Source organism: Aquarana catesbeiana, linkage group LG10 (genome assembly GCF_042186555.1).
Source record: "Aquarana catesbeiana isolate 2022-GZ linkage group LG10, ASM4218655v1, whole genome shotgun sequence".
NCBI classification, from domain to species: Eukaryota; Metazoa; Chordata; class Amphibia; order Anura; family Ranidae; genus Aquarana; species Aquarana catesbeiana.
The window spans coordinates 231,561,237-231,588,321 of record NC_133333.1 but is presented as its reverse complement, the minus strand read 5'-3'; the positions used below and the strand labels follow the sequence as shown (position 1 = coordinate 231,588,321).

Genomic DNA, 27,085 nt, shown 5'->3' with positions numbered 1-27,085 from the left:
ATAGGGGAACTCTGATGTAAAAGGCAATGCTGCAGACCCTAATGTAAGTGGGAACTCTGGTATAAAGGGGAATGGAGTGGACTCTGATAAAGGGTGGTCTCTGGTGACCAGAGGCCACCCCTTTACATCAGAGTTCCCCTTTAGATCATGATCTGCAGAATTCCCCTTTATGTCAGAATTCCCTTGCACTGTAAGGGGGAATCCTGCAAACTCTGATGTAAAGAGGAACTCTGTGTTTTTGACATTTGTTTAACTTAAACACATTACTAATAGCACTAGCTACATGTTTATAGTGTAAATATTAATATTTGCACTGTTTAGCAGTGAAAACTGCCATTTTAAGTACATTTGCAGTGTCATAAAAAAATTTGGCTCTGTCAGTAAATTTCATGATTTTCCCCAGTAAAAAATTGGTGCTGTTTGTAAATTTTGGCATCCTGCCAGTAAATTGCACTTCGGGGGGTTGACAACACTGAATCCTTGTAACCAACTACAAGAAACGTCTTACCTCCGTGATTGCGAACAAGGTTTTCTCCACCAAGTACTAAGTCGTATTTTACATGGGGATCAAATACTTATTTTAGTCACTGAACTGCAACTCAATTTTTAGCATTTGTTTTATGTGGTTTTTCTGGATTTTTGGTTGATATTCTGTCTCTATCATTACAAAAATACACCTATGATAAAAAATTATAGACCCTTCATTTCTTTGTAAGTGGGCAAACTTACAAAATCTGCAGGGGATCAAAAAAATATTTTCCCCACTGTATAATATTTGGGTGTTCTAAGTCATTTTCTAGCAAAAAATACAGATTTTTACTTCAAAACAACAAATGTAAAAAGAAATCCTGGTCTTAAAGTCATTAAACCTTTGCAAACTCAGATGGCAATCATACCTCAGTCAGCACTATTCCCATGACTGCTTTATAAATATATTTATGATTATATTACAATAAAATGTAAACACCTTATTTCAAAAGAATATAAATAGAACTCAAACATTAAAGTTTAGTTGAAAGCAGAAATCAAAGAGGTGAAGTTCAGCATTGCAGGACGATGGATTCCACAACTCATAAACTCTATCATGTACATGGAATGGATTCCAGAAGTCATCTTGATATGTATTTCTCTAATAAGGAGGACATGGTCTTTGCAGAGGATACTTTAAAATTTCCAATGGCGATGATTCACTATCAGTTCAGCACCGGTATGTACAGCATAGATTGATATTTTCAACAAAAAATGTTGTTAATAAATCTAAGAGTATCATTCACATAAGTGGCAGTCCCCATAGCTCTGACCTCACAGCTTCCTATTGCTGGTAGAGGGGGAATGCTTTATTTCTTACTCAAAAATCAAACTGTTTCTATAAAAAAAAATATATACCTCACTATGGGCTCTTCCACATTTTGTTGTCTTACAACCTGCAATTGAAATTTATTTGATTGTTTTTTTTTAACACTGAGGTACATTAAATTAAATTAAATTTGTAAATAAATAACAATAACAACACAAAAACATTGGGTTTCCTCTGGAGCAACCAATCGCCCTCTGATTTAGTATAATTGGTTGAATAAAGTCTACTTTTGGGTAATTAATGTTCCTGGAGTAAGCAAGTCCAGGATAAGGGTTTAGACCAGTACCAATCAAGGTTGGGTTCTAGAAATAATTTTTAGAAACTTCTCCAGTGGGTTTTGAAAAACATTTAATTGTGAAAAGCTGTCTTGGGTGCCACTGCCATGGGAGGCAAACAACAACTTCCAGATTAAGCCTCTGTCCATTTACTCCATCCAATGGCACAATGAAGGGATGGAGAACTTCAACTTGAAGTTTAGAGGTCAACAGTGGCAGCCTGATCCAAAGAAGATTATTGTAAAACAGAATCATAAAATGGTACCACATTTTGATGAGACGATAACAAATGATAATTTATTTCTTATGACTGTTTTATTTGGTGAATATGTCACTCTTAGTCATTATATTATCACTTTTTATGTATTTGCTTGCAAAAGGTAAATTCACAAACATTATCATACTTGTTTTCTATCTTTAAGGCCCAGTTTACACTTGTATGACTTGTCATGCAACTTTGGACCCCAAAGTCACATGACAAGTTGCACCCCATGTTTTCCAATGAGTACTGTTCATATTTGTGCAACTTAAGACTCAGGACTTTTTTCCTTTCACTTTTAGGAGCGTCATCCGTTTTTTTTTTTTACAGATTAAAAACGTCTCTCCATGTTATTCTATGTCTCCACATAAGTTTATAGGAGCTTTTAGTGGCATAGGCGTTTTCAAGCTGCAAAAAACCCCAGGGCCAGCGTGTTCTTGAGCAGCAGTGTTACAGCTGTAAAAAATGCCTGACAGCTAAAAGCATGTTAATGCTGTATACAGTGTTAGGCCGTGTCAATCATTTTTAAGCTGTAGTAATTGGATTTGGGAGTGGAAAATAGAAGAGGGCAGAGAAACACTGCTCAACACTAATGCAGCTAAACGCAGCTAAACACAGCTAAATGGGCATTAACGCCAATGCAAAATGCTTCTAAAAGCACGTCTTTCCTGGTGTCAGTACTGGCTTTGCAGCTTGCTTTTTTTAACGCACTGTGTGCATGAGGCCTTAAAATCACAGTGACTATAAGTAGTTCCTGTACTACTTTGGTCAGACTTTCATGCAACATGAGGGCCATAGACTTCAATGTAAACCCTCAAAAGTCACATGAAAGTCACACCTGAATCATATACATGTGTGTGCGACTTTGTAGAGCATACAGAGTCACATGGTCAAAGCCAAAGTCACAGCAAAGTCGCATCAAGTCACACTGTAAAGTCACAGTGGAAATCACACAATTTTGAAGTCGCACGAGTGTGAATGGAGCCTAAATGATCAGAACATATGTAGAACAAAGTGACTGTTTCTCTGCAAATGGCCCTCTGACCCCTTTATACTATATTGCTCATCTGGTGCTTTCATATATGGAGGATAATGTGACATACAGTATCTCTCAAAAGTGAGTACACCCCACACATTTTTGTAAATATTTTATGATATCTTTTCATGTGACAACACTGATGAAATGACACTTTGCTACAATGTGAAGTAGTGAGTGTATAGCTTGTATAACAGAGTTATGCCCCGTACACACGGTCGGACATTGATCGGACATTCCGACAACAAAATCCTAGGATTTTTTCTGGTGGATGTTGGCTCAAACTTGTTTTGCGTACACACGGTCGCACAAAGTTGTCGGAATTTCTGATCGCCAAGAATGCGGTGATGTCAAGCACGTATGACGAGACTACGAGACTAGTAAAGGCCAGTTCAGAACCAAGCGCGGCACCCTTTGGGCTCCTTTTGCTAATCTCGTGTTAGTAAAAGTTTGGTGAGAGACGATTTGCGCTTTTTCAGACTCGTGGCTTTCAGATCGTTTTCTGCCATTCAGTTTGTGCTTGTGGGTTTGTATCGGCTCTTCAGTGCATGCAAGCAAGTTTCGCGTGACTTAGTCATTGTGTTCTTGTGCGTTCGTTACTGTTTTTCAGGTCGCTCTTCACAGGCCTTGCTGTTCTTCAGTGCGTTCTGTTACTTCGTTCTGAGCAGCCGACCGTTTTCTAGCCATGTTGCGTATGCGTACTCCTCGTAGAGTTTGTGCTGTGCGAGGGCTTGGTGTTGGGGTCCTGACCTTGACACAAGTCCAGTCCATGAACAGCGTGGGGAGGAGTTCATGGACCAAGAATTGGTTGATTCAGCGTGACCAGTTCTCTCATATGCCTTTGCTCTGTGAGATCCGTGAGAATAATCCTGATGATTTCAGGAACTTTCTCAGGATGACGGACCCCGTATTTCACCATCTGTTGGCTTCGCTGACCCCTTATATTAGCAGGCAGGATACCTGCATGAGGCAAGCCATCACTCCGGAGCAGAGGCTCGTCGCTACCCTGCGGTACTTGGCGACTGGGAGAAGTCTGCAGGACTTGAAGTTCTCGACAGGCATCTCCCCCCAGGCTCTGGGTATCATCATCCCAGAGACCTGTTCTGCCATCATCCAGGTCCTGCAGAAGGAGTATATGAAGGTAAGATTTGTATCCTTTAATGTCACATTTTATTGTATTTAATGTTTGATAATGTATTGTATTTCTTTCCTCATTCCCTAATTACCATGATTGGAATATGCTGTGAATGTCCCCTTTGTTCTCATGCATGCTGGATTTTTCTGTAATTAATTTTTTAGGTCCTTCATACAGATTGTCCTTCACTAACCTCCCCAGCATGCTCTACGGGCCCTATATTCACCTAATGTAGTCACTTAAAACAATGTATTTTATCAGCTCCATAGTAGTGCTTTACCCCAAACACCCTCTGAAATGTTTAGAAATGTTATTTTTGCTTTAAATTCAGGCAAAGTGGCAGAGGCTTTTTTTTGTGGTGTCCCCAAATCATTTTTAGTAACCCTCCCTCCCCCAACTGCTAAGTCAGCTGATCCCAATTCTCTATCTATCCTCAATCATCTATCTGCTGACTTTGCCAAACCCATACACACTATACCCATCTCTTTAGTGATCAGATTTATGGATGAATTCCCCAAAGCATGTAGTGCAAGGGCCTGCCTGTATACTTTCAAATGGTATTGTTTGAATTTTTTAAGATCCTATTATTATTTTGAGTCAGGTAATAGCAGAATGTTCAAATGTGCTCAAATGTGTACAGTGTGTGTTTATATCTTTGTATTATGACACTTCTTACCTGTCCAGTGGGCTGCCAATAGTGTAACTAAGGAGGGGCTGTTCCAAGTAATACCCTGTATTTAGCCATTCATCTGTCAATGAAGTGAAGAGGATTACCTGTCCAAGATTTACCCTCCCCCATAATGTTAGAAATGGCCCATGAGAGGGGCGGGAGGGGGAATATGATAGGTGTACCTTATACTTTGGTGTTGTTAAATTCCCCTTAATAAATGCTATCTTGAGGTTGCCCCAGAATGTTTGTGCCTAATCTGCTTGCCATGTTTCTGAGCAAAAATATTAATTGTTTTCTTTTTCCCTCAACAGTTTCCTTCCACGCCACAGGAATGGCAGACTGTGGCCTCCCACTTTGCCCAGCGGTGGGACTTTCCTAACTGCGGAGGGGCAATTAATGGGAAACACGTCCACATCATCCCACCACCCAACTCGGGGTCATACTATTTCAACTATAAGGGGTTCAATAGTATTGTGATGTTGGCGGTGGTGTTGGCTAATTACGACTTCTTGTATGTGGACATGGGGAAGAATGGCCGGATGTCCGATGGTGGAGTCATCGCCCAGATGGATTTCTACAGGCGTCTACCAAATGGCAGCTTGGATTTGCCAGCTCCAGAGGACAATGTGGAAGGACTCCCATTTGTGTTCGTTGCTGATGAAGCGCTTGCGCTGGGGGACCATCTTATGCGGCCATTCCCGATGAGGACCCTCACCCCGGAACAGAGGGTTTTTAATTACCGGCTGGCCAGAGCCTGAAGAGTGGTGGAGAACACATTTGGAATCCTGGCCAGCCGGTTCCGCCTATTTCTGACACCTATCCACATGGCGGAGTATAAACGTAATCATATAATCATGGCGTGCTGTATTCTCCATAACTTTTTATGGAAACATTCGGCCAACTATGCTGGCTCAGTTGGGCCTGAGGCCGGAGTGATCCATGAAACAACACTGACGGCGCTTGAAAGCGGCCGTCCTGGCTTGCCCTCCCTGAGTGCCCGTGATGTCCGGTTACGATACCTGAAGTTATTTGCGGGTAGGGGGGCCATCAATATGCCTGCAAATTTGTGAAGCCTTTTTCAAATAAAAAAAGCCAAAAAAAGAAAATCGTTGTGGACATTTACTGCTTGTGTTTATTTTAGCTGAGCCTGACAGCAATGTGGGGAGTCCTGAAAATGGCGTGATTGTGTAACCTTATACAAAGCACTGTTGGCTGTTATTTACTAAAGGCGTATACATTTTTTATACTACAAGTGCTCTTGAAACTGCAATGAAAATGCTCTTGTAGTGCAAAGAGGATTTGCCATTAGGAAATAACCACCATTTTATCCGAAAACAGCAATTACATTACCACAAAAGTGTTGTAGCGTTGAGACAATAAACCACACATTCTTGATTAACAAACTTTTTAATACCTGCACAATCACATGTGCATTTAGAAAAGGTTTTTAAAACAAACCAACATGTTTGTTGTATAACGATTTTTGGGGTGGCATTATCAAAAATAGAAATGTCCATTTACGATAAAACAGGCCTGTGTAAAACCAACAAGAAAGACAAAAAACTTGAACTTACAAAGTTCACATATGGTAAAACTTGAAGGCAATATCAGACATGAGTATTTAGGAACTGTGTTTGATATTGCGTTCAGATGGGGTCAAATCACCCCTTGAAAAGCCAAATTTGGAAGATGCACACCAATTTATGAATGTCAACATGTGCTAGCTGCCATCACGGGGGATCAAGGGACGTGTTTTGGGGGAGCAAGCCCTTCCTCACCTCTACTTCATTATTGAGGAAGGGGTTGCACCCCCAAAATGTGTCCCTTGATCTCCAGTGATGGCAGATAGCACATGTTGGCACACTGTGTGCATCCTCCAAATTTGGCTTTTCGAAACATTGCAAAAAAATGTAAAACATTGTACCACACAAAAAAGTGATTTTGTGGGGTATTAAATTCGCCCCAAAACATCAATGATGTTATTATTTTTTTGAAATACATCATTGATTTTTATCTTGATGTTTTCCAATTCTAAATTATACCCCATGATCTCCCCGATCAGGATCTGGGCACTTTCTGATGTGAAAGGATCTCGATCCCTAACATCACGATCACCTAAAAAGAGAGAAACCAAACAAAAACAGGTATCAAAAATCTGCCGGCATCCATCTCTTACCTGAGCCTGTGGTCACAGACACTCACCTGTTGTGGTGCCAATTTCAACCACATCTTCTTCCTCCTCCTGCTCCACTTGGGTTGGGGGTATTTCACCTTCTTCCACAGGTGGGGGGTCTCTGGTCTCCTCGGATGAGGGGTGTCCTCCGAGTCTTTTCTCCCCTATGTAAAACAAAAATGGTATAATTAGCACACAGTGATTTGATGGCAGAACTATAAATAGGAAACATTGCTTGGAAGTGGGATACAATTGTCAATTTTGGCAGAGTTCCAAGATGTAGCATTTTTATTGTCCTTTGTGAACCTGCAATACTTACCTGTTTAGTACAAGCTTCACAGATGGAGACCCCTCTATAGTTTACACTGGAGCACCTGTGTGCCCCCCTAATAAAAATGGTGTTCTTGTGTCCCACACTAGTGCTCCAGTGTCCAGATGTGAAAACAGCTGCTCAGTGTCCTCTCCTTACACAGAATCTAGTTTGCATTTCATTCTAGTAACAAACTCATCTACACAACCAAATATTTTGCATCCAAGTAGGCCCTAAAAAATGTTGGCAAATGCATATGGCCTAAACAATGGTGTTTTAGAGGGCAAAAAAAAAAATGTTTGATACGAACGAATAATGGGCCCATGAACATTAAAATTGACATTTTAAACTGTACAATTAAGAAAAGCATATGGAGCAGCACGAACATAATAAACTGAAAAAGAATAGGAACACAGCACAACTACTTACTTTTTTGCAGCACTCTCCGGATCTTTCGGTACTGCTCGGGCTCTCTTAATTTGAGGTCTGACCACCGCTTCCTGAGCTGATCTTTCGATCGTCGTACCCCGAAATTCCGGTGCAGACTTTTGACCACTTTCGCCATGATCTTGGCCTTTCTGATATTGGGCCTTCTTCAGGATGTCCACCATCTCCAACATCTCCCCAAAGGACATATTTGTGGCCTTAAATCGTCTCCTTCTGGATCGGGATGTTTCCAGATCCGGGCTTTCCTCCTCCTCCTCCTTGTTACTATAATTAGCACGCACCTGCTCTGACTCCACCATGTGCTCTTCACCCACTGCGCCAAATGAAAAGGGGCGGGGAATAGACTAGAAAGAACGTCAGGGGCGGGCGGAGTTACACGCATGCACAGTGTGTATAAAGCGTAACACGCGTGCGTAGTACGTACGATCTGTGAGCGGACGAAGGAGCATTGGACGCGCTGATCGTAAGAATGAAGGTAAGAGCCAAACTTGTGCCTATACTGCTTCTAGATTGAGGCCTATATTGTAACAAGATTAGGAGAGTTTTGTCTGACATTAGGCTTTGTCTTGTGTTGTGTCTTGCAGTGAACATGGATATCTTATTAAAAGATAATGACTTCATATCACTATTCACTGATATGTTAAGGGAGCTGCCATGTCTGTGGGAGATCAACAACCCACATTACAAGAACCAAACAAAGAGGAAGGCAGCACTGGATAAATTGTTGGAAATTGTGAAGCAGGTGATCCCCACGGCAGACATCACATTTTTGAAGATCTTAATTGGTGGCCTGAGGAGCACATATGTAAGGGAGCGCAAGAAAGTCCAGGATTCGCAGAGATCCGGAGCAGCAGATGACATCTATGTCCCCAGGATGTGGTACTATGACAAGCTGCATTTTCTGGCAGGCCAAACTGAACTCAGGTCATCACTCTCCAGTCTTCCTTCCACGCTTCCTTCCCCCCCAGCTGAGGCTTCTGACGCCCAACCTGGGCCTTCCAGGCAACAACATGTGGAGGAGCCCAGCTTGAGCCAGGTATAGCCTTCCTCTAAATATTTCAGGTTGTCCAATCAATGATGTTAACTAGATGTTAGTTTGGAGTACTAATTTCTGATTGTGATTGATGATGCAAAAACTAAAACCACGTCCCTTTTTCATACACAGGGAAGTCGCAGCCAGGAGGTGGCTGGGCCGAGCCGGCTGCCTGATATGCTGGTCCCTCCCCAACACCTGGAAAGAGAAAGTGGCAGGAGGAGGAGTGCCCTAGAGGAGGCTGCCATAGGCCTCTTTTGGAGGGCTACAGAGGCCCTGGGTGCACCACACACCGTGGAGGAGGACATTGCTGCCATCATTGCTTCAAAAATGCAGAGGATGGAGGAGGGACAACAACTCATGTGTGAGTCGCTCATATTGGAGGCTCTTAATAAAGGTATGAGGGGCCAAATTACATCTCAGACACACCTTTGCGAACTCACAGATGGTCCTCCTCCTCCTCCTGCAGGTCCTCCTCCTCCTCCTCCTTCTCCTCCAGGTCCTCCCAGTCCTCCTCCTCTTCCAGGTCCTACTCCTCCTCCTGCCACATCTCCAACAGCACAGCCTGGAATGAAGCGTGGAAGGAAGACCAGAAAGTGATGACCCTGGATCCAGTCTGGTCGGCCAAAAGATGCAGCCTCTTGTGGTACCACAGCCTGGGGACACAGATGTCATCTGCTACTTTCCGGATCTCTGGGACTTCTGGACCAGACTGCCCTCCCTTACATATGGACTCCTCAGGCCACCAATTTTGATGTTCAAGAATTGTTGTCTGCCCTGGGGGTCCAAGGCTTCGCTAATTTCTCCTATTGATCCAGTGTTGCCTCCCTCTTTGTTTGGTTCTGAGCCCTTAATAAAGGATTTTTGTTTGGAATTATACTTGCCTATGTGTGTTTGACTTGAAAAAGGAGAGTTGGCTTGTGAGGATTCAGATACATATCAAAAATACAATGTGAAATTAACAAGGGACACCAACAACAAACAATCTCCTTGAGATTAAATAATAAAAGATATCAATGGTGTTGTGGTAACTTGACACACAAAACACACACAAAAATAGTCTGGAGTAAAAATAAAAATAAGATTAAACAAAGATCTCCCTTGGAAAAAATACAAACATAAATCTAAACCAAAAATGGCTTTAAAGCCAAAAAAAAAATAAAAACATTCTGTCAGATGTGACAAATAACAATATATTCAGGGAGTCCCAAGAAAAAAAAAAAAAAAAAAAGTTTGTGAGAAGTGTGTGTGAATATGAGCAGCAAAACTACTTAATTCTTGTCACATTATAAAGAAGAAGAGAGTGCGCTGTATTAAACCATTTTTAACATTGCACCGTGACGAAAGTGCTGTATCCATTGCGAACGCTAATTTTACCAGACCGAGCTTTTCCGTGTCGAAATTTCTTCTGAGCATGCGTGGCACTTTGTGCGTCGGAACAGGCCACACGCGATCGGAATTGACGCGATCGGATTTTGTTGTCGGAAAATTTTATCTCCTGTTCTCAAACTTTGTGTGTCGGAAAATCCGATGGAAAATGTCCGATGGAGCCCACACACGGTCGGAATTTCCAACAACACGCTCCGATCGGACATTTTCCATCGGAAAATCCAACCGTGTGTACGGGGCATAAATTTGCTGTCCCCTCAAAATAACTCAACACACAGCCTTTAGTGTCTAAACTGCTGGCAACAAAAGTGAGTACACCCCTAAGTGAAAATGTCCAAATTGGGCCCAAAGTGTCAATATTTTGTGTGGCCACCATTATTTTCCAGCACTGCCTTAACCCTCTTGGGCATGGAGTTCACCAGAGCTTCACAGGTTGCCACTGGGGTCCTCTTCCACTTCTCCATGATGACATCATGGAGCTGGGGGATGTTAGAGACCTTGCGCTCCTCCACCTTGCCCCACAGATGCTTAATAGGGTTTAGGTCTGGAGACATGCTTGGCCAGTCCATCACCTTTACCCTCAGCTTCTTTAGCAAGGCAGTGGTCGTCTTGGAGGTGTGTTTGGGGTTGTTATCATGTTGGAATACTGTCCTGTAGCTCAGTCTTCATAGGGAGGGGATCATGCTCTGCTTCAGTATGTCACAGTACATGTTGGCATTCATGGTTCCCTCAATGAACTGTAGATCCCCAGTGCTGGCAGCACTCATGCAGCCCCAGACCATGACACTCCCACCGCCATGCTTGACTGTAGGCAAGACGCACTTGTCTTTGTACTTCTCATCTGGTTGCCGCCACACATGCTTGACACCATTTGAACCAAATAATTTTATCTTGAACTCATCAGACCACAAGACATGGTTCCAGTAATCCATGCCCTTAGTCTGCCTGTCTTCAGCAAACTGTTTGCGGGCTTTCTTGTGCATCATCTTTAGAAGAGGCTTCCTTCTGGGATGACAGCCATGCAGACCAATTTGATGCAGTCTGCGGCGTATGGTCTGACCACTGACAGGATGACCCCCCACCCCTTCAACCTCTGCAGCAATGCTGACAGCACTCATACATCTATTTCCCAAAGACAACCTCTGGATATGATGCTGAGCACGTGCACTCAGCTTCTTTGGTCGACCATGGCAAGGTCTGTTCTGAGTGGAACCTGTCCTGTTAAACCACTGTATGGTCTTGGCCACCATGCTGCAGCTCAGTTTCAGGGTCTTTGCAATCTTCTTATAGCCTAGGCCATCTTTATGTAGAGCAACAATACTTTTTTTCAAATCCTCAGAGAGTTCTTTGCCATGAGGTGCCATGTTGAACTTCCAGTGACCAGTATGAGAGAGTGAGAGCGACAACACCAAATTTAACAAACCTGCTCCCCATTCGCACCTGAGACCTTGTAACACTAACCAGTCACATGACACCGGGGAGGGAAAATAGCTAAATTGGGCCCAATTTGAACATTTTCACTAAGGGGTGTACTCACTTTTGTTGCCAGTGGTTTAGACATTATTGGTTTTGTGTTGGGTTATTTTGAGGGGACAGTAAATTTACACTGTTATACAAGCTATACACTCACTACTTTACATTGTAGCAAAGTGTAATTTCTTCAGTGTGTCACATGAAAAGATACAATAAAATATTCAAAAAAAATGTGAGGGGTGTACTCACTTTTGTGAGATACTGTATAATGGTGGCTGGCCAGGCAGGAAATCCCAGAGCCATATTATATGTTGGTTGGGAACAATTTTTTAAAGCTATTTTCACCTAGCAGTGTCATTAAATGCCAAATGTTATGAAAATGTGAAATTTCTTTTTAGGCAGTGAAATTAGTTTCGGGTAAGATAACATCTGAATCTCTAATATCCCTCCAGGTCGAGCTGAGGGTACATTTTTGATTGACATCAGCATTGGTTCCTTCATTCACCATCTTTATTCCGCCTCTAAGTTTTTCAAAAAAATAGTCCTATTAAGATTCAAAGAGAAATGTATCAGGGAACTGAACAGATGGCTACATGACCGTACCGGAGCATATGATTGGTCGCATACATCATCAGCCGCAGCTGAGTTAGAAGGAACGAGGTGACTTGTACCCTTTCTGATTTTTGCACTTTAGGTTGCAGAAGATTGTTTCTTTAAAGAAAACTTCAATTGTTTTTGAGTATATTTCATTTATTAAGTTATTTAAAATAAAAACTTTTTTCATGTTTTTAGTCAGGTGACTTTGAAATATTGTATTTCAAAAGTTCAAATCTATGTTTTCATCAGCAGATGGAGCTCTCAGCTCTTTATAGTGTTTTTAATCAGGCTCTCCTTATCTACTGTGCTGAAAAAGCCTATTCACCTTGTTTAAAGTAGAAGTCCAGTCAAATCTAAACTTAACCCTGCTCTCACCCCCATTCTAAGCCCTATACTAACTACCCTGTAAAGGAAGGATGTCTATGCTTACCTATTCTGAGGGCCCTCCAAACCGACTACAGATGCCCCATAGTAAGTCTATGAGTGAAGAGTAATCACTGCTCAAGGTCGTTCTCCACCTGTTCCACCTCAACTGCACAGTACCAGGTGCCGGCCCTGTCCATTACAGGCTTCACAGTAGAGGAAAAGGGTCTGGTCGGCCACACATCTGATAAAATCACTTTTATTAAGAAGACATATTCCAAATAGATACTCCACAATGTACAATTGAGGGAAAATAGCACTAGCTCGATTGTACATTGTGGAGTGTCTATTCAGGATATGTCTAAATTAAGGTGATTTTATCAGATGTGTGACCGACCAGACCCTTTTCCTCTACTGTGAAGCCCATAACGAACAGGGCCAGTACCTAGTAGTGTGCAGTGGAGATTGTACAGGTGGAGATCAACCTTGAGCGGTGATTACGTGTAACCTATAGGCTTACTATGGGGCATCCTTATTTAGTTGTCTCTCCAATACACTGAAGCCGGCTCTGGGAGCCGATCATGTGACCAACCAGACCATTTTCCTCTACTGTGAAGGCTATGGGTGATGTCACCACCCAGGCACTGCAGCCGTTGTCGGCGATCTCTCCTCTCCAAGGAAGCCGGCTGCTGAGAAGATCATGTGACGGGTCCAGAGCACCTTCAGAATAGTTACTCTGGTACCTATTAACTTTACAGGGTAGTTAATATAAGTCTTAGAATAAAGGTGGGAGCAGGTGGTGTTTGATTGGACTTCTACTTCAATAGCTCAATCTGTAACTTATATATATAGAACTTAGATCAGCGATGCCTTGGATTTAAGCAGTTCCAATTCTCTCTAGTTTTTCTGATAGACATCAGCTTCAGTGTCCCCAATGCAGACAAAGGATTTCAACTGTGTTGAAGTCAATAGGGGTACATTTTTTGATGGTCACTTTTGGCCCTTTGATAAGGGAGGTGTATTAAAATATCCCAGCAGGCTTGTGTTTCATAAGCAGTTGGTATTGGCCCATTAACATGTAGAAAAGTACAGAGATCTTGCACCTACTGTAATTGCTTGTTAACCACTTGCTTACTGGGCACTTAAACCCCCTTCTTGCCCAGGCCAATTTTCAGCTTTCAGTGTTGTTGCACTTTGAATGACAATTGCGTGGTCATGCAACACTGTACCCATATGCCATTTTTATCATTTTTTTCCACACAAAAAGAGCTTTCTTTTGGTGGTATTTAATCACTACTGGGGTTTTTATTTTTCACTAAACGAATAAAAAAGACCGAAAAATAAAAAGAAAACGGTTTCATAGTTTGATATAAAATTTTGCAAACAGGTAATTTTTCTCCTTTATTGATGTGCGCTGATGAGGCTGCACTAATGGGCACTGATAGGCTGCACTGATGGCCACTGATAGGTGGCACTGATGAGGCAGCACTGGTGGGCACTGATCAGGAGGCACTGATGAGGCTGCACTGAAGGGCACTGATAGGCAGCACTAATAGGCACTGGTAGGTGGCACTGATGATGCAAAACTGGTGGGCACTGATTGGCAGCACTGGTGGGCACTGGTGGGCACTCTGTGTGGGCACTGGAGCCTCTCTGTGTGAGTGACCGATGTCCTGTTTACAGAAGCCAGTGATCATTTTTTTTTTCTCCTCACACTGTCAGCGAGAGGAAAAAAATCTTATTACTTGCTTCTGTTTACATCACGTGATCAGCTGTCATTGGCTGACAGCTGAGCAAGTGGTAAGGGATCTGTGACCAGCCAAGTCTCATTGACTGGATGAGTAAGGTAAATATTAATGCATATAAAAAGAGAAGTGTAATAATAATTTTCTATAAGGAGATGTATATATATATATATTAAAACAGAATTCTAGGCAGATATAAAAGACTCAGATTAACAGAGCTCTGTAGTAATTTTAAATGCAAACAGTGTACCTGAATCCAACCTGTTATCCGCCTCTTGCAGTCTCTGTACTACAGGACTGGAGTGTGAGAGGAAAAAGCAGCACATGTTCATGTGGTGATAGAAGTAAGGAGCAGAGTGACAAAAAGACAAGACCATCACTGTGCTGCTCCTCATATCACTGTCCAGTCACAGAGTGCGGAGGGTCCAGGACAACCTGGGCTAGGAGGAATTGGGTTCAATGATCCTGGCCATCAGACTGAGGACAACAAGTGGCAGAAAAATTGTACTATGGGGGATATCTCTGGACTGAAGGTGAATATTGCAGAAAAAACAGGTTGTATTATTTTATCTTTTAACATGCTATTCATCTTACTGATTGGTATGGATAGGTGACAGTGTCAAAAAAGAGACACCACCATCCCTGAATAAAGTATGTAAACAGGAGGGTAATTTAGTGGGATTTTGTGGGTGCCAGGCAGATAGAATTAGACAAACATCAAAGTCAAAAAATAAATATCACATTTTATTAAACATGAACAAAGTTTGGCAAAATTGGGAGCCTGATCCCCAGTCAGGCGACCAAGAAAATGGGGGGCGTATTGGACTATTACGGTACAGTACACAAAACAATATAGAGAATATATCAATAATATAAAAGTGTAATCGATTTTATTGATGCAAAGGACAAATCATAGGTAATACGTTGAAGCACAATAAAAAAAGAATAAAATAACAAAGACAATAGGGTCATGAGTTTGCAGTAAGACAATTAATCTCAGAAATATTCCTCGACTAGTTTCGCGGATGAGACCGCTTCGTCAGGAGGGAATCTGAAGATAGCAAGTTCTGACTAAACAGTCTAAACCTAACAATACAAAAAAAGTACAGTGAGATTACACAGAAAAAATATAAAATTGATAATAATATTGCAGCATCAGAATTAAACAATGTAATAAATTGGGGGGGGGGGAGAAAGGGACAAGTCTGCTTACCCATGTCCCAACAGACCCTGAGAGCAGGGCTCCTCCACCCAAGGTAATCTCCCATGGGGACCCGGGGGAGCTGAAAAGATGACGGGGATAGTAAGAATAAAAATAATAATAAGGTAGTTGGATATGTAAACTTGCCAGGGGGAGCTGGTAATATAAATGGTAGGAAGAATTGATACTTAGGTGAAAGTGTACAGTGATAGGGTGAATTACATAATGCACACATTGGGTGGAAGTAGTGCATGGGAATGTGAGACAACAACAAAAGAAACTGGTAGGCAGGTGGGATAGTGTTGGATGAGGTGAAGGGGGGTGAGTAAGGCAGAAGAGTGATGAAATTGAAGCCAAGAGTGGGAGTGAGGCGTGGGAAAGAAGAGGAACCTGGGGAAGGGGTAGAAAAGGGGGGGAGGGGAAAAGGGAAAGGAGGGGGGGGAAGGGAAAGAGAGGGAAAGGGGAGGGGGGGGGAATAGGGGGGGGAGAAAAGGGGGGGAAAAAAGGGAGGAAAAAGGGGGGAAGGAAAGGGAAAAAGGGAGGAAGGAAGGGAAAAGGAAAGGAGGGAAACCAGGAATGGTAGCGGTAAAGGGGAAGGGAGGCAGATGGTGGGGTGTGAAATAATAGGGGCAAAATTACCTGGTGTTGATATAAACATATGAGGGTGCCAGAGAATGCACTCTACACGGAGTCGGTATCGTGCCGGGCCAGAAAAGAGGTAGTTTGCAAAACGGGTAACAGGCGAAGGCATATTGAAACGTATTCGCCCATGCCTGGAGTATCTGGAGGGGAAGGCAAGGTTAGGATATAACCACTGCTGGTGTCGAGGGGTACAGGACTAGAGTAGAAGATAGGATAAGAATTCCCCTCAAACTTACAAGGTTGCGGCCATGATGCACGATCCCCCGAACCAAGAGCCGACCGTCTACAAACAGGCAGAGCCTGCTATATGTAGCTCCCAACCCAATGACGCTGACCACACGCCGGACGGCGCCGGCGCATGGCGTCACAAGGTCAGAGGTCCCACACAGCGCGCGCGCGAGGAGATCGCGCCCACGCACACGCGCACTTACCCTTAGGCAGACAGGGACAAGGTCCCAGCCAGGACAAGTGCAAGAGGTGGGGGCGGCCCTGTGTCAGAGACCGACCCCTCCGCCAGGGATCTCACCGAGTCGCCGCAGAGAAGCATAGGGGGAGGGCCAAGCACCGGCTTATGGCTATGGAACATAAAGGGGAAGCAGAGGATCCCAGTAAAAAAGCACTTGAAAGCAATTGATAATACAAACAGTAGTAAGGCGTATTGAATTAATAGAAATAATTAGAAATGACATAATATAACATAAGAAAGTAAATTAGGGATTGATAATACCCTAAGACACTGATGCTGGTCACCAACATGGCATAGACCCATTTTAACCCAAGAACATAATAAAATATGTGTATAAGTAACGGAGGGCCAGGGACAACAACCACAAGATTGGGTAAATCGTGTGGAAACTAGGGCGGGTAGCCAATAATTAGTGTCTAGCCGACCTAATGGGCGTCTGTCATGGAGGGTAGCATCAGGGATAATTGTAAAGGCGATAGTGATATAACGCAGGTAATAGTATATGCTGAAAGAGGCCGATAGGGGTAAATTAAAAATGAAGGGTGGGGTGATTGGGGCCAGGGAAGTGGAGGGCAAGCCATTAGCCATGTCCACTCCAATGGCTCACCAATCGCTCCCACTCAACATTGGTGCCGGGTGTGTTATCCACCCAATGTATACAATTAATAGTGTGGCCTCTGTAGTAAACTAATGAGGTAAACAAAGTTACATGTACCATCATCCAGGAATGAATAATTAGGCAAAATTGGGAGCCTGATCCCCAGTCAGGCGACCAAGAAAATGGGGGGCGTATTGGACTATTACGGTACAGTACACAAAACAATATAGAGAATATATCAATAATATAAAAGTGTAATCGATTTTATTGATGCAAAGGACAAATCATAGGTAATACGTTGAAGCACAATAAAAAAAGAATAAAATAACAAAGACAATAGGGTCATGAGTTTGCAGTAAGACAATTAATCTCAGAAATATTCCTCGACTAGTTTCGCGGATGAGACCGCTTCGTCAGGAGGGAATCTGAAGATAGCAAGTTCTGACTAAACAGTCTAAACCTAACAATACAAAAAAAGTACAGTGAGATTACACAGAAAAAATATAAAATTGATAATAATATTGCAGCATCAGAATTAAACAATGTAATAAATTGGGGGGGGGGAGAAAGGGACAAGTCTGCTTACCCATGTCCCAACAGACCCCGAGCGCAGGGCTCCACCCAAGGTAATCTCCCACGGCGACCCGATCAATTTTATATTTTTTCTGTGTAATCTCACTGTACTTTTTTTGTATTGTTAGGTTTAGACTGTTTAGTCAGAACTTGCTATCTTCAGATTCCCTCCTGACGAAGCGGTCTCATCCGCGAAACTAGTCGAGGAATATTTCTGAGATTAATTGTCTTACTGCAAACTCATGACCCTATTGTCTTTGTTATTTTATTCTTTTTTTATTGTGCTTCAACGTATTACCTATGATTTGTCCTTTGCATCAATAAAATCGATTACACTTTTATATTATTGATATATTCTCTATATTGTTTTGTGTACTGTACCGTAATAGTCCAATACCCCCCCCATTTTCTTGGTCGCCTGACTGGGGATCAGGCTCCCAATTTTGCCTAATTATTCATTCCTGGATGATGGCACATGTAACTTTGTTTACCTCATTGGTTTACTACAGAGGCCACACTATGAACAAAGTTTAAAAATTATGCTGACTGTACATAAATAGGACAAACAGCAGTACATATCAGATTAAATAATGAATAGGGGGTCACTCAGCACTAATCTCCTGACATGTTTCACCCGCTGGGGCTTCCTCAGGGGATGTTTGTTGAGGGACCAAAATGGATATGTCACTGCATGAAATAAAATACAATTAAGAACCATCAAAAACAGAATACAACAAAAAAAGTATATTTAGAAAAAGATCAACCGTCCAAAGCCAAAAAAATTCAACTGCCAGCCATTAGATAGTTCCCTGCAGTAAATGTAGAGGCAGGCTAGGAGAACAGGCACTGCGCTGTACTGGAAAAAGTTGGCCTAGATGAGCCCAGAAAAGGGCCTGTGGCACCAATCTCTGCCCAATGGAAAAAGGAGTATAAGTGTGATAACTATAAATTAGGGGAACAGGGGGAGGAAGGTGAGGTAGTGAAGGGTAGGGGGAGGGGAAGGGGAGGGCAGGAATGGAAAGAGGGAAAAAGGAAAATTGGAAGTGAGGTGTGGAGTGGAAGGGGAGGGAAGAAGAGGAGAGGACACATGGGAAAGATTAGTGAACAGAAACCAATGTGAGGAGAAACAATAACTGTGGGGTGATAACTAAATTAAATGGGTCAATGAGAGATGTACTTACAGGTCACCCAGCTAGGTCTAAGAAAAAGCAAGGGCTGCCAGATAAAGATGTTATCTAATTAGAAAAGTATAAACCATAATGAATATCTACTTCAATTGGTACTGGATATAAAGAAGTATATAAGGAAAGCGCACGCTGCCATAATAGGGTTAATTCAGGGGAGATTAAACCTACAAACAGTATAAGGAGACATATATATTGGTCATCCACATAATAGAGGACCATAATCCTGTGTACAAATCGTCTGTCCCCACTTTAAAAACAAAGAGTGGAAAAAGTTACAGACGGTAACAGGTGATTATAGTGAGTGAATAGTCAACGTACTCAGCATGGCTAATCAAAATCAGGGAAGTTTACCTTACCTTGTACAGGGACAGCAGCAGCGGGCTGCTACTTCCCCATCTGCTCGGAAATGGGCTAGGAAGGTTCCCCCTCCTGAGCGCCTGAGTCCTTCACCTGTCCCCCAGGTCCAGCATCCACATAGGAGCCCCTGTCTCAGGGACCCGCCTCCAGGGCCCGCTGCTAGTCTTCCTACTCCAAGTCCCAGCATTGGCCCTGGGAAGAATCCTCGTCGCCAGCAGGACCCGAGGGGGCATCCTGCTTTTACTTCCCCTCCTCCCCCTCTCTTCAGATTCCAGAGTTTGTGGCTGCCCCCCTGCTGAGGTGCTGAGCGGGGGGCGGCTCAGCTTGGGAGATGATTGGGAACACACAGTGGGGGGTGTCGCGGCCCCTCAGCTGCTCCCGGTGGGAGATCATCTGCCCTGGATGCTGGAGGAGATCACACAGAGGGGGGTCCGCTTTACTCCCCTGCCCGCCGCTGCCGCAGGGATCCATGGCCGTCGGCTCTCTCTGTGGCTTCAGTTCACAGAGGAGCTCGGCCGCCAGCAATTAGATCAGCTATAGGCAGCCTGGTAATGCCAGTGGAAGAAGGCTGGAGACTCAAGCTGGGGGATCCACCCCCTTAAAGAGACAGAATGTCCCTGCTTCAGCTGAGGGATCTAAGGTACCCCGCAGGTCATCATCCTTGCAAGATACGGCTGGGGCAGACGATGACGCTTCCGGGAGCCCTTAGCCAGAGTTGCCAGAACGCAGGCTGCAAGGGACGCCGATGCAGTGGGAATCTTCTGTAGCATCCGATGAGGTCACCAGCAAAGATGATAATGGGCGGTCGACTGAAAGGCACCCTGCCTTGTGGAACCAGCTGGGATCCAGATGAACAGCTGAGGCAATCGGGGACATGGATCAATGCAAAAAAAGTTTTAAAAATGGCCGTTTTTTCGGGAGCAGTGATTTTAATAATGCTTAAAGTGAAACAATAAAAGTGTAATAATCCTTTAAATTTCGTACCTGGGGGGTGTCTATATTATGCCTGTAAAGTGGCGCATGTTTCCCGTATTTAGAACAGTCTGACAGCAAAATGACATTTCTAAAGGAAAAAAGTCATATTAAAACTACTCGCAGCTATAATGAATTGTCGGTCCCGGCAATACACATAAAAGTTCATTGATAAAAATGGCATGGGATTCCCCCACAGGGGAACCCCGAACCAGGCCCTTCAGGTCTGGTATGGATTTTAAGGGGAACCCTGCACCAAAATTTAAAAAAATGGCGTGGGGTCCCCCCAAAAATCTATACCAGACCCTCATCCGAGCATGCAACCTGGCAGGCCACAGGAAAAGAGGGGGGGGCGAGAGTGCACCCCCCCTGAACCGTACCAGGCTACATGCCCTCAACATTGGGAGGGTGCTTTGGGGTAGCCCCCCAAAGCACCTTGTCCCCATGACGATGGGGAGAAGGGCCTCATCCCCACAACCCTTGCACGGTGGTTGTGGGGGTCTGCAGGTGGGGGGCTTATCGGAAACTGAAAGTCCCCTTTAACAAGGTGACCCCCAGATCCTGCCCCTCGTGTGACTTGGTAATGGGGTACAAATGCACCCCTACGATTTCACAAAAAAAGTGTCAAAAATGTTAAAAAAGACAATAGACGTTTTTTGACAATTCCTTTATTAATGTTTTCTTCTCTCCCCGCTTCTTCTTCCATCTTCTTCTGGTCTTCCTTCGGTGTTCTTCTTCCTCCATCTTGTTCTTCCCTCCAGATTCCGATAAGCCCCTGCCCAGATACCCCCACAAACACCAGGCAAGGGTTTTGGGGATGAGGCCCTTCTCCCCATCAACATGGGGACAAGGTGCTTTGGGGGGCTACCCCAAAGCACCCTCCCAATGTTGAGGGCATGTGGCCTGGTACGGTTCAGGAGGGGGGGCGTTCTCTCATCCCCCCTCTTTTCCTGCGGCCTGCCAGGTTGCGTGCTCGGATAAGGGTCTGGTATGGATTTTTGGGGGTACCCCACGCCATTTTTTAAAAAATTTTGGTGCGGGGTTCCCCTTAATATCCATACCAGACCTGAAGGGCCTGGTATAGAATTTGGGGGGACCCTCACGCATTTTTTAAAAAAAATTTTGGTTCGGGGTTCCTCTGTGGGGGAATCCCATGCCGTTTTTATCAATGAACTTTTATGTGTATTGCCGGGACCAACAATTCATTATAGCCGTGAGTAGTTTTAAATGACTTTTCTTCCTTTAGAAATGTAATTTTGCTTTTAGACTGTTCTAAACACGGGAAACATGCGCCACTTTACAGGCATACTATAGACACCCCCCAGGTACGAAATTTAAAGGAATATTACACTTTTATTGTTTCACTTTAAGCATTATTAAAATCACTTCTCCCGAAAAAACAGCCATTTTTAAAACTTTTTTTTGCATTGATACATGTCCCCTGGGGCAGGACCCAGGTCCCCAAACACTTTTTAAGACAATACCATGCATATAAGCCTTTAAAATTAGCACTTTTGATTTTTCATGTTCTTGTCCCATAGACTTTAACGGTTATTGCGTGTTCGAACAAATTTTTTGTCTGTTCGCATGTTCTGGTGCGAACCCAATGGGGGGGTGTTCGGCCCATCCCTACCTATAAAGTTTAAAGGAGAAGTCCAGCAAAAGCTTGTTTGTCTGAGCTTCTCCTATGGATCACAGGAGTGCAATTCGTTTTGCACCCCTGTGACCCATTTACAGCAGAGAGTGGACTGAAGTCCGCTCTCTGCTGATGTCATGGATATCAGACCAGGCACCACGTCATCCCGACAATGGGAGTCAGGATCCGCCAGGTGCCTGGACTGACACCCATCTCAGCCTCTCAGCAAGCCGCCCCTCCACAGCTCAGTGCTCCAATGAGTGAGGAGGGAGATGAGTAGAGAGCTGAGACTGACAGTCTAGAGCTCTCCTCTCACGGAGCTGTGAAAACTGAGTGATTGGCAGTGTTCGATTGCTCTGTTTTCAGTGTAGAGGCACCGGGGGGACAGATGCAGGATCAGAGCGATGCTGCATCCACCGAGGTAAGTATAAATTAAAAAAAAAACCTTACTTCTCTTGTAATTATTAATATTGGAAGTAGAAGAGAAAAATAACAGATCTTCCAAAGTCATAGGATTGACCCTGTCATGTGTCAAGGAGATAGCATAAGACGACCATATTGATACCTTAGAAATCTCCAATGGAGTAAAATCTTCTGCATGTTGCTATAGACCGGGGATCTCCAAACTACGGCCCTCCAGCTTTTGCGGAACTACACATCCCATAAGGCATTGAAAAATTAAGACATTCACAGACATGACTTGGCATGATGGGATTTGTAGTTCCTGAACAACTGAAGGGTCATAGTTTATATACCCCTGCTATAGACCAATGGTCTCCAAACTTTCTAAACAAAGGACCAGTTTATTGTCCTTCAGACTTTAGGAAGACCAAAAAATTCCCCTATGGTGGGATTTTCCAGGCACTACCATAAATAATACAGTATAGGTACAAAAATTGTTTTTATTACAAAAATCAAACAAAGTAGATAATTTAATAAAATATACAAATCAAATACAGAAACTATGTACAATTGGATACTTCAAAAGCAGAGTACATATCGCTAAGAATACAAATAGCATAACAATGGAGAAAAAACCAAAGGTCGGGATATAATAAGTCTCACTGAACCGACGCAGACTTTAGGAGGGCAGGACTGTGGACAGTGGGAGTAGAGAAGGTCATGACATCAGTGGGAAAAAAACAATGCTCTTATCATTGGTGTCAGTGGGAGGAATCGTGCCCCGTCATTGGTGTCATTGGGAGCAATTGTGCCCCTTCATTGGTGTCAGTTGGAGAAATTATGCCCTATTTTTGGTATAAGTGGATGTAAAAGTGCCCGAAGGGCCGGATAACAGCAGGCAAAGGTCCCCATCTGCTCCTCAGGCCACAGTTTGGAGATCACTGCTATAGACAAAGATAAAGCTCTCATGAATATTCTGTAATACCAATTGGAACTTCCATGCCCTGGACAGAGTATGCCTTTTTGATTATTTTTTTCTAGCTATGACACAAATGGTTCTGGAAGTCACTGGCTGTCTTTTGCATGGTTTTCTTGGTAGCACAAATACATTTTCCGTGGCACCATATTCTGCTCTTTTACAGGTAAGTTTGGATGGTAAGAGCATGAAGTTGGTCTATGATAAGTTTGGGAAAACTGGCAAGACTATTTCTTGATGTAACAACTTCCTTCCTGGACCAATTCTGACACTTCTCACATACATGTAAAAATCTACATTTGTTTTTGCTAGAAAATTATTTAGAACTCCTAAATATTGTATATACTGTATATATGTTTTTAGCAGAGGCCCTATAGAATGAAATAATGGGTATTTGTGCAGAGGATTTTCAAACACATTTTTTTTTTGGAAGAAATAGACTTTAGTGAATTTACTTGCACACAAACACAATATAATGCCAATTTTTTGGTAAAATATAAAAGATAATGTTATGCAGAGTAAATAGATACCTAACATGTCACACTTTAAAATTGCGTACGCCTGTGGTATGGTGCCTAACTACGGTACTTAAAATTCTCCATAGGCGATGCTTTAAACACTTTTACAGGTTACCCATTTAGAGTTACACAGAGATACCTTTTACCTGCTAACCTCTTGGGCCAGGTGAGGTGTGCGGTGGCTGGGCTATCTCTTCCTACTTCTGCAGTATGCTTTGGGTCTGGGGGGACCTCTCCTCAGCCTGCGCCCTCACTAGTCAGCAGCATCCAACTCATGGGACCTTGACAACAAGAGCGGGTACCCTTAAGCATTTATCATGTGTACTTATTGAAGCTATGCACTTTAGAGCCTGATTTCTATACAGGATCTTGCTGCTTGGTCAGTTTATATTTATATTTATTCTTATCTTCATTGCTTATGATTTATGCCTCACCTGAAGGCACTACTCTGGTGAATGAGTTGTCAGCTGGGGCACATCCCAGCATGTACACAGGTCTAAAAAATCTCAACATTGAGGCTAAGTTCTTGTCTCTGACTGGATCATATGGACTGTTGTGAACAGTTGGACAAATTACATTTTTTGAGACTTTTTGATGGTTATCAAGTATAATGGCTCCTTGGATGTCTCAATCTGACACTTTGCTGAATGTGTGAGCCATGGCTGATATTATTAAGTTACACAGCTGGGGCACTTTTTCTTAACCCTTTAGATGCAATTTTCTGCACAAATGACCTTTGTTTAGGGGTCTAAACTTATCAGATTATTTTATCTTTCATTTGTATATTCACTTTTTAGTGATTACATATAAAGTGAGACCTGGAGGCAGAGGTCGAAGTGGCAGGGTTCAGATTAGAGGGTCTTTGGGGTGAGGTAGTTCTCTCACATTCCAAGGAGTCAGGAGAAGTGGCATCTTCGGTTGCCCCCCCGCTGGAAGAGAGAGACAGAATGAGTGAAGTGGAGGCCTCGTTGGGCCAGGTCAGGGCTGCAGCGGAGGATCGGGGACTGCAGTGGCTGCAGCAGCAGCTATCAGACATGCTGGGGGAGTCGGGAGCGGCTCCCTCACCTGCTGCTTCCCCATCTGCTCGGAAATGGGCTAGGAAGGTTCCCCCTCCTGAGCGCCTGAGTCCTTCACCTGTCCCCTAGGTCCAGCATCCACATAGGAGCCCCTGTCTCAGGGACCCGCCTCCAGGGCCCGCTGCTGGGATTCCTACTCCAAGTCCCAGCGGTGGCCCCAGGAAGAATCCTCGTCGCCGGCGGGACCCAAGGGGGCATCCTGCTCTTACTTCCCCTCCTCCCCCTCTCTTCAGATGCCAGAGTTTGTGGCTGCCCCCCTGCTGAGGTGCTGAGCGGGGGGGGCGGCTCAGCATGGGAGACGATTGGGAACACACAGTGGGGGGTGTCGCGGCCCCTCAGCTGCTCCCGGTGGGAGATCATCTGCCCTGGATGCTGGAGGAGATCACACAGAGGGGGGTCCGCTTTACTCCCCTGCCCGCCGATGCCGCAGGGATCCATGGCCGTCGGCGCTCTCTGTGGCTTCAGCTCAGAGAGGCGCTCGGCTGTCAGCAATTAGATCAGCTATAGGCAGCCTGGTAATGTCAGTGGAAGAAGGCTGGAGACGCAAGCTGGGGGATCCACCCCCTTAAAGAGACAGCATGTCCCTGCTGCAGCTGAGGGATCTAAGGTACCCCGCAGCTCATCATCCTTGCAAGATACGGCTGGGGCAGACGATGATGCTTCCGGGAGCCCTTAGCCAGAGTTGCCAGAACGCAGGCTGCAAGGGATGCCGACGCAGTGGGAATCTTCTGCAGCATCCGATGAGGTCACCAGCAAAGATCATGATGGGTGGTCGACTGAGAGGCACCCTGCCTTGCGGAGCCAGCTGGGATCCGGATGAACAGCTGTGGCAATCGCGTCCTCCGTTTCCAGATTTTATGTCTGCATCGCAAACGGAGATGGCTGGGGGTTAGAACTCCTCAAGGCAAATGAGCCACGGAGGAGAGGGGCAGTTGGCAGATGCGGCAAAGTGCAAGATTTATGTGTGCTTTGAGGGCCCACTGGGGGTCCATCTTAAGCAGGGTGTCGGGGACAAAATCTGAAAAATCTGAAAGAAGGAATATGTTACTATTCTCCCTCTTGAAGGGTAAGGCGGATGAAAGCAAGAATGAGGAGGAGGCGAAGAGCTGCTGGCGGCTTATCCCCCATACTTTTTCTAATTGGCTTCAGGCTTTTGCCATCTTGGCCAGCGTCATTGGCAAAACGGCACCTGAAAATTGTTCTCCACTTTTTGCTTTCTTGACGCCATTGGGGAAGCGTATAGAGTTTACGGGGTACTGCTTGGCTGTGTTATGATGAGCAGTTCTGCCATAAGAGAGGGCCTTGCGGCCTGCTTGCGCTGGGATCATAAGGACTTTGGGTTTTGGATGAAGCTCATGGCTCAGGTGAGGGCTCCAGGGCGGCCCTTTCTCAGGGGGATAGAAGTGCGGGTGCTGCTGGACAGTCGGCCAACCTTAAAAAGGAGTTTGTCAGTTTAATGAGGGCTCATGCCGTCTTGGCGTGGCCTGTGGTTTTTGCCATGAGTGCTCAGGTTGCGGGGGTCACACAGTTATGCCAAATGTTTTAAGAGAGGGAAGTTCCAACTCGAGGATTCTGCTTCAACAGGGAGGGCACCGGTAAGGCTTCCCACGATCGTGCCGTATCTTGATAGATATCCACAGAGGGAGGTGGCAAATTTCCTGGCTGATGGTTTTGCTCATGGTTTTCGCATTCCGTGTTCTGTGCTGGTGGCTCCATCTTCATCTTCACTGCCTCTGTATTTTAAATCCACTTTTTCCTCAGGTTGTTTCTGACAAATTGGCAAAAGAGGTGGAACTTGGGAGAATGGCTGGACCATTTGACCTTCCGCCCAGTCCATCTTTGCAGGTGTCTCCATTGGGGGTGGTTCCCAAAAGGGAACCCAACAAAAAATTAGGTTAATACACCATTTGTAGTATCCAAAGGGAGCTTTGGTGAACTATGCCATTTTGCCGGACTTGGCTTCGGTGTCGTAAACATCGTTCGATGCCGCAGTCGGTTGAGTGCAACGTTATGGCCTGGGATCGTTGTTGGCGAAGACAGATGTCAAATCTGCTTTTTGCCTGCTGCCGGTTCACCATGGGAGCCGACATTTGCTGGGTTGTTTTGAGATAGGCAGTTCTTTCTGCTGTCTCCCGATGGGCTGCTCCATTTCTTGTGCGTTTTTTGAGGTTTTTAGCCCCTCGTTAAATGGGTGGTACGAGAGGAGACGCAGGTAAGAT

At 44.3% G+C, this 27,085-nt stretch overlaps 1 protein-coding gene across 1 annotated transcript in view; it reads left to right on the top strand.

The window, feature by feature from the left end:
- The first annotated feature begins 1,028 nt into the window (after positions 1-1,028).
- Positions 1,029-27,085, top strand: part of LOC141111265 (indolethylamine N-methyltransferase-like) — an 82,272-nt gene continuing 56,215 nt past the window's right edge. Inside the window, exons 1-2 of the mRNA XM_073603409.1 lie at positions 1,029-1,207; positions 12,010-12,217. Of these exons, the coding sequence (XP_073459510.1) occupies positions 1,057-1,207; positions 12,010-12,217 (359 nt within the window). The 5' untranslated portion in view covers positions 1,029-1,056. The remainder of the gene's footprint in view (positions 1,208-12,009; positions 12,218-27,085) is intronic.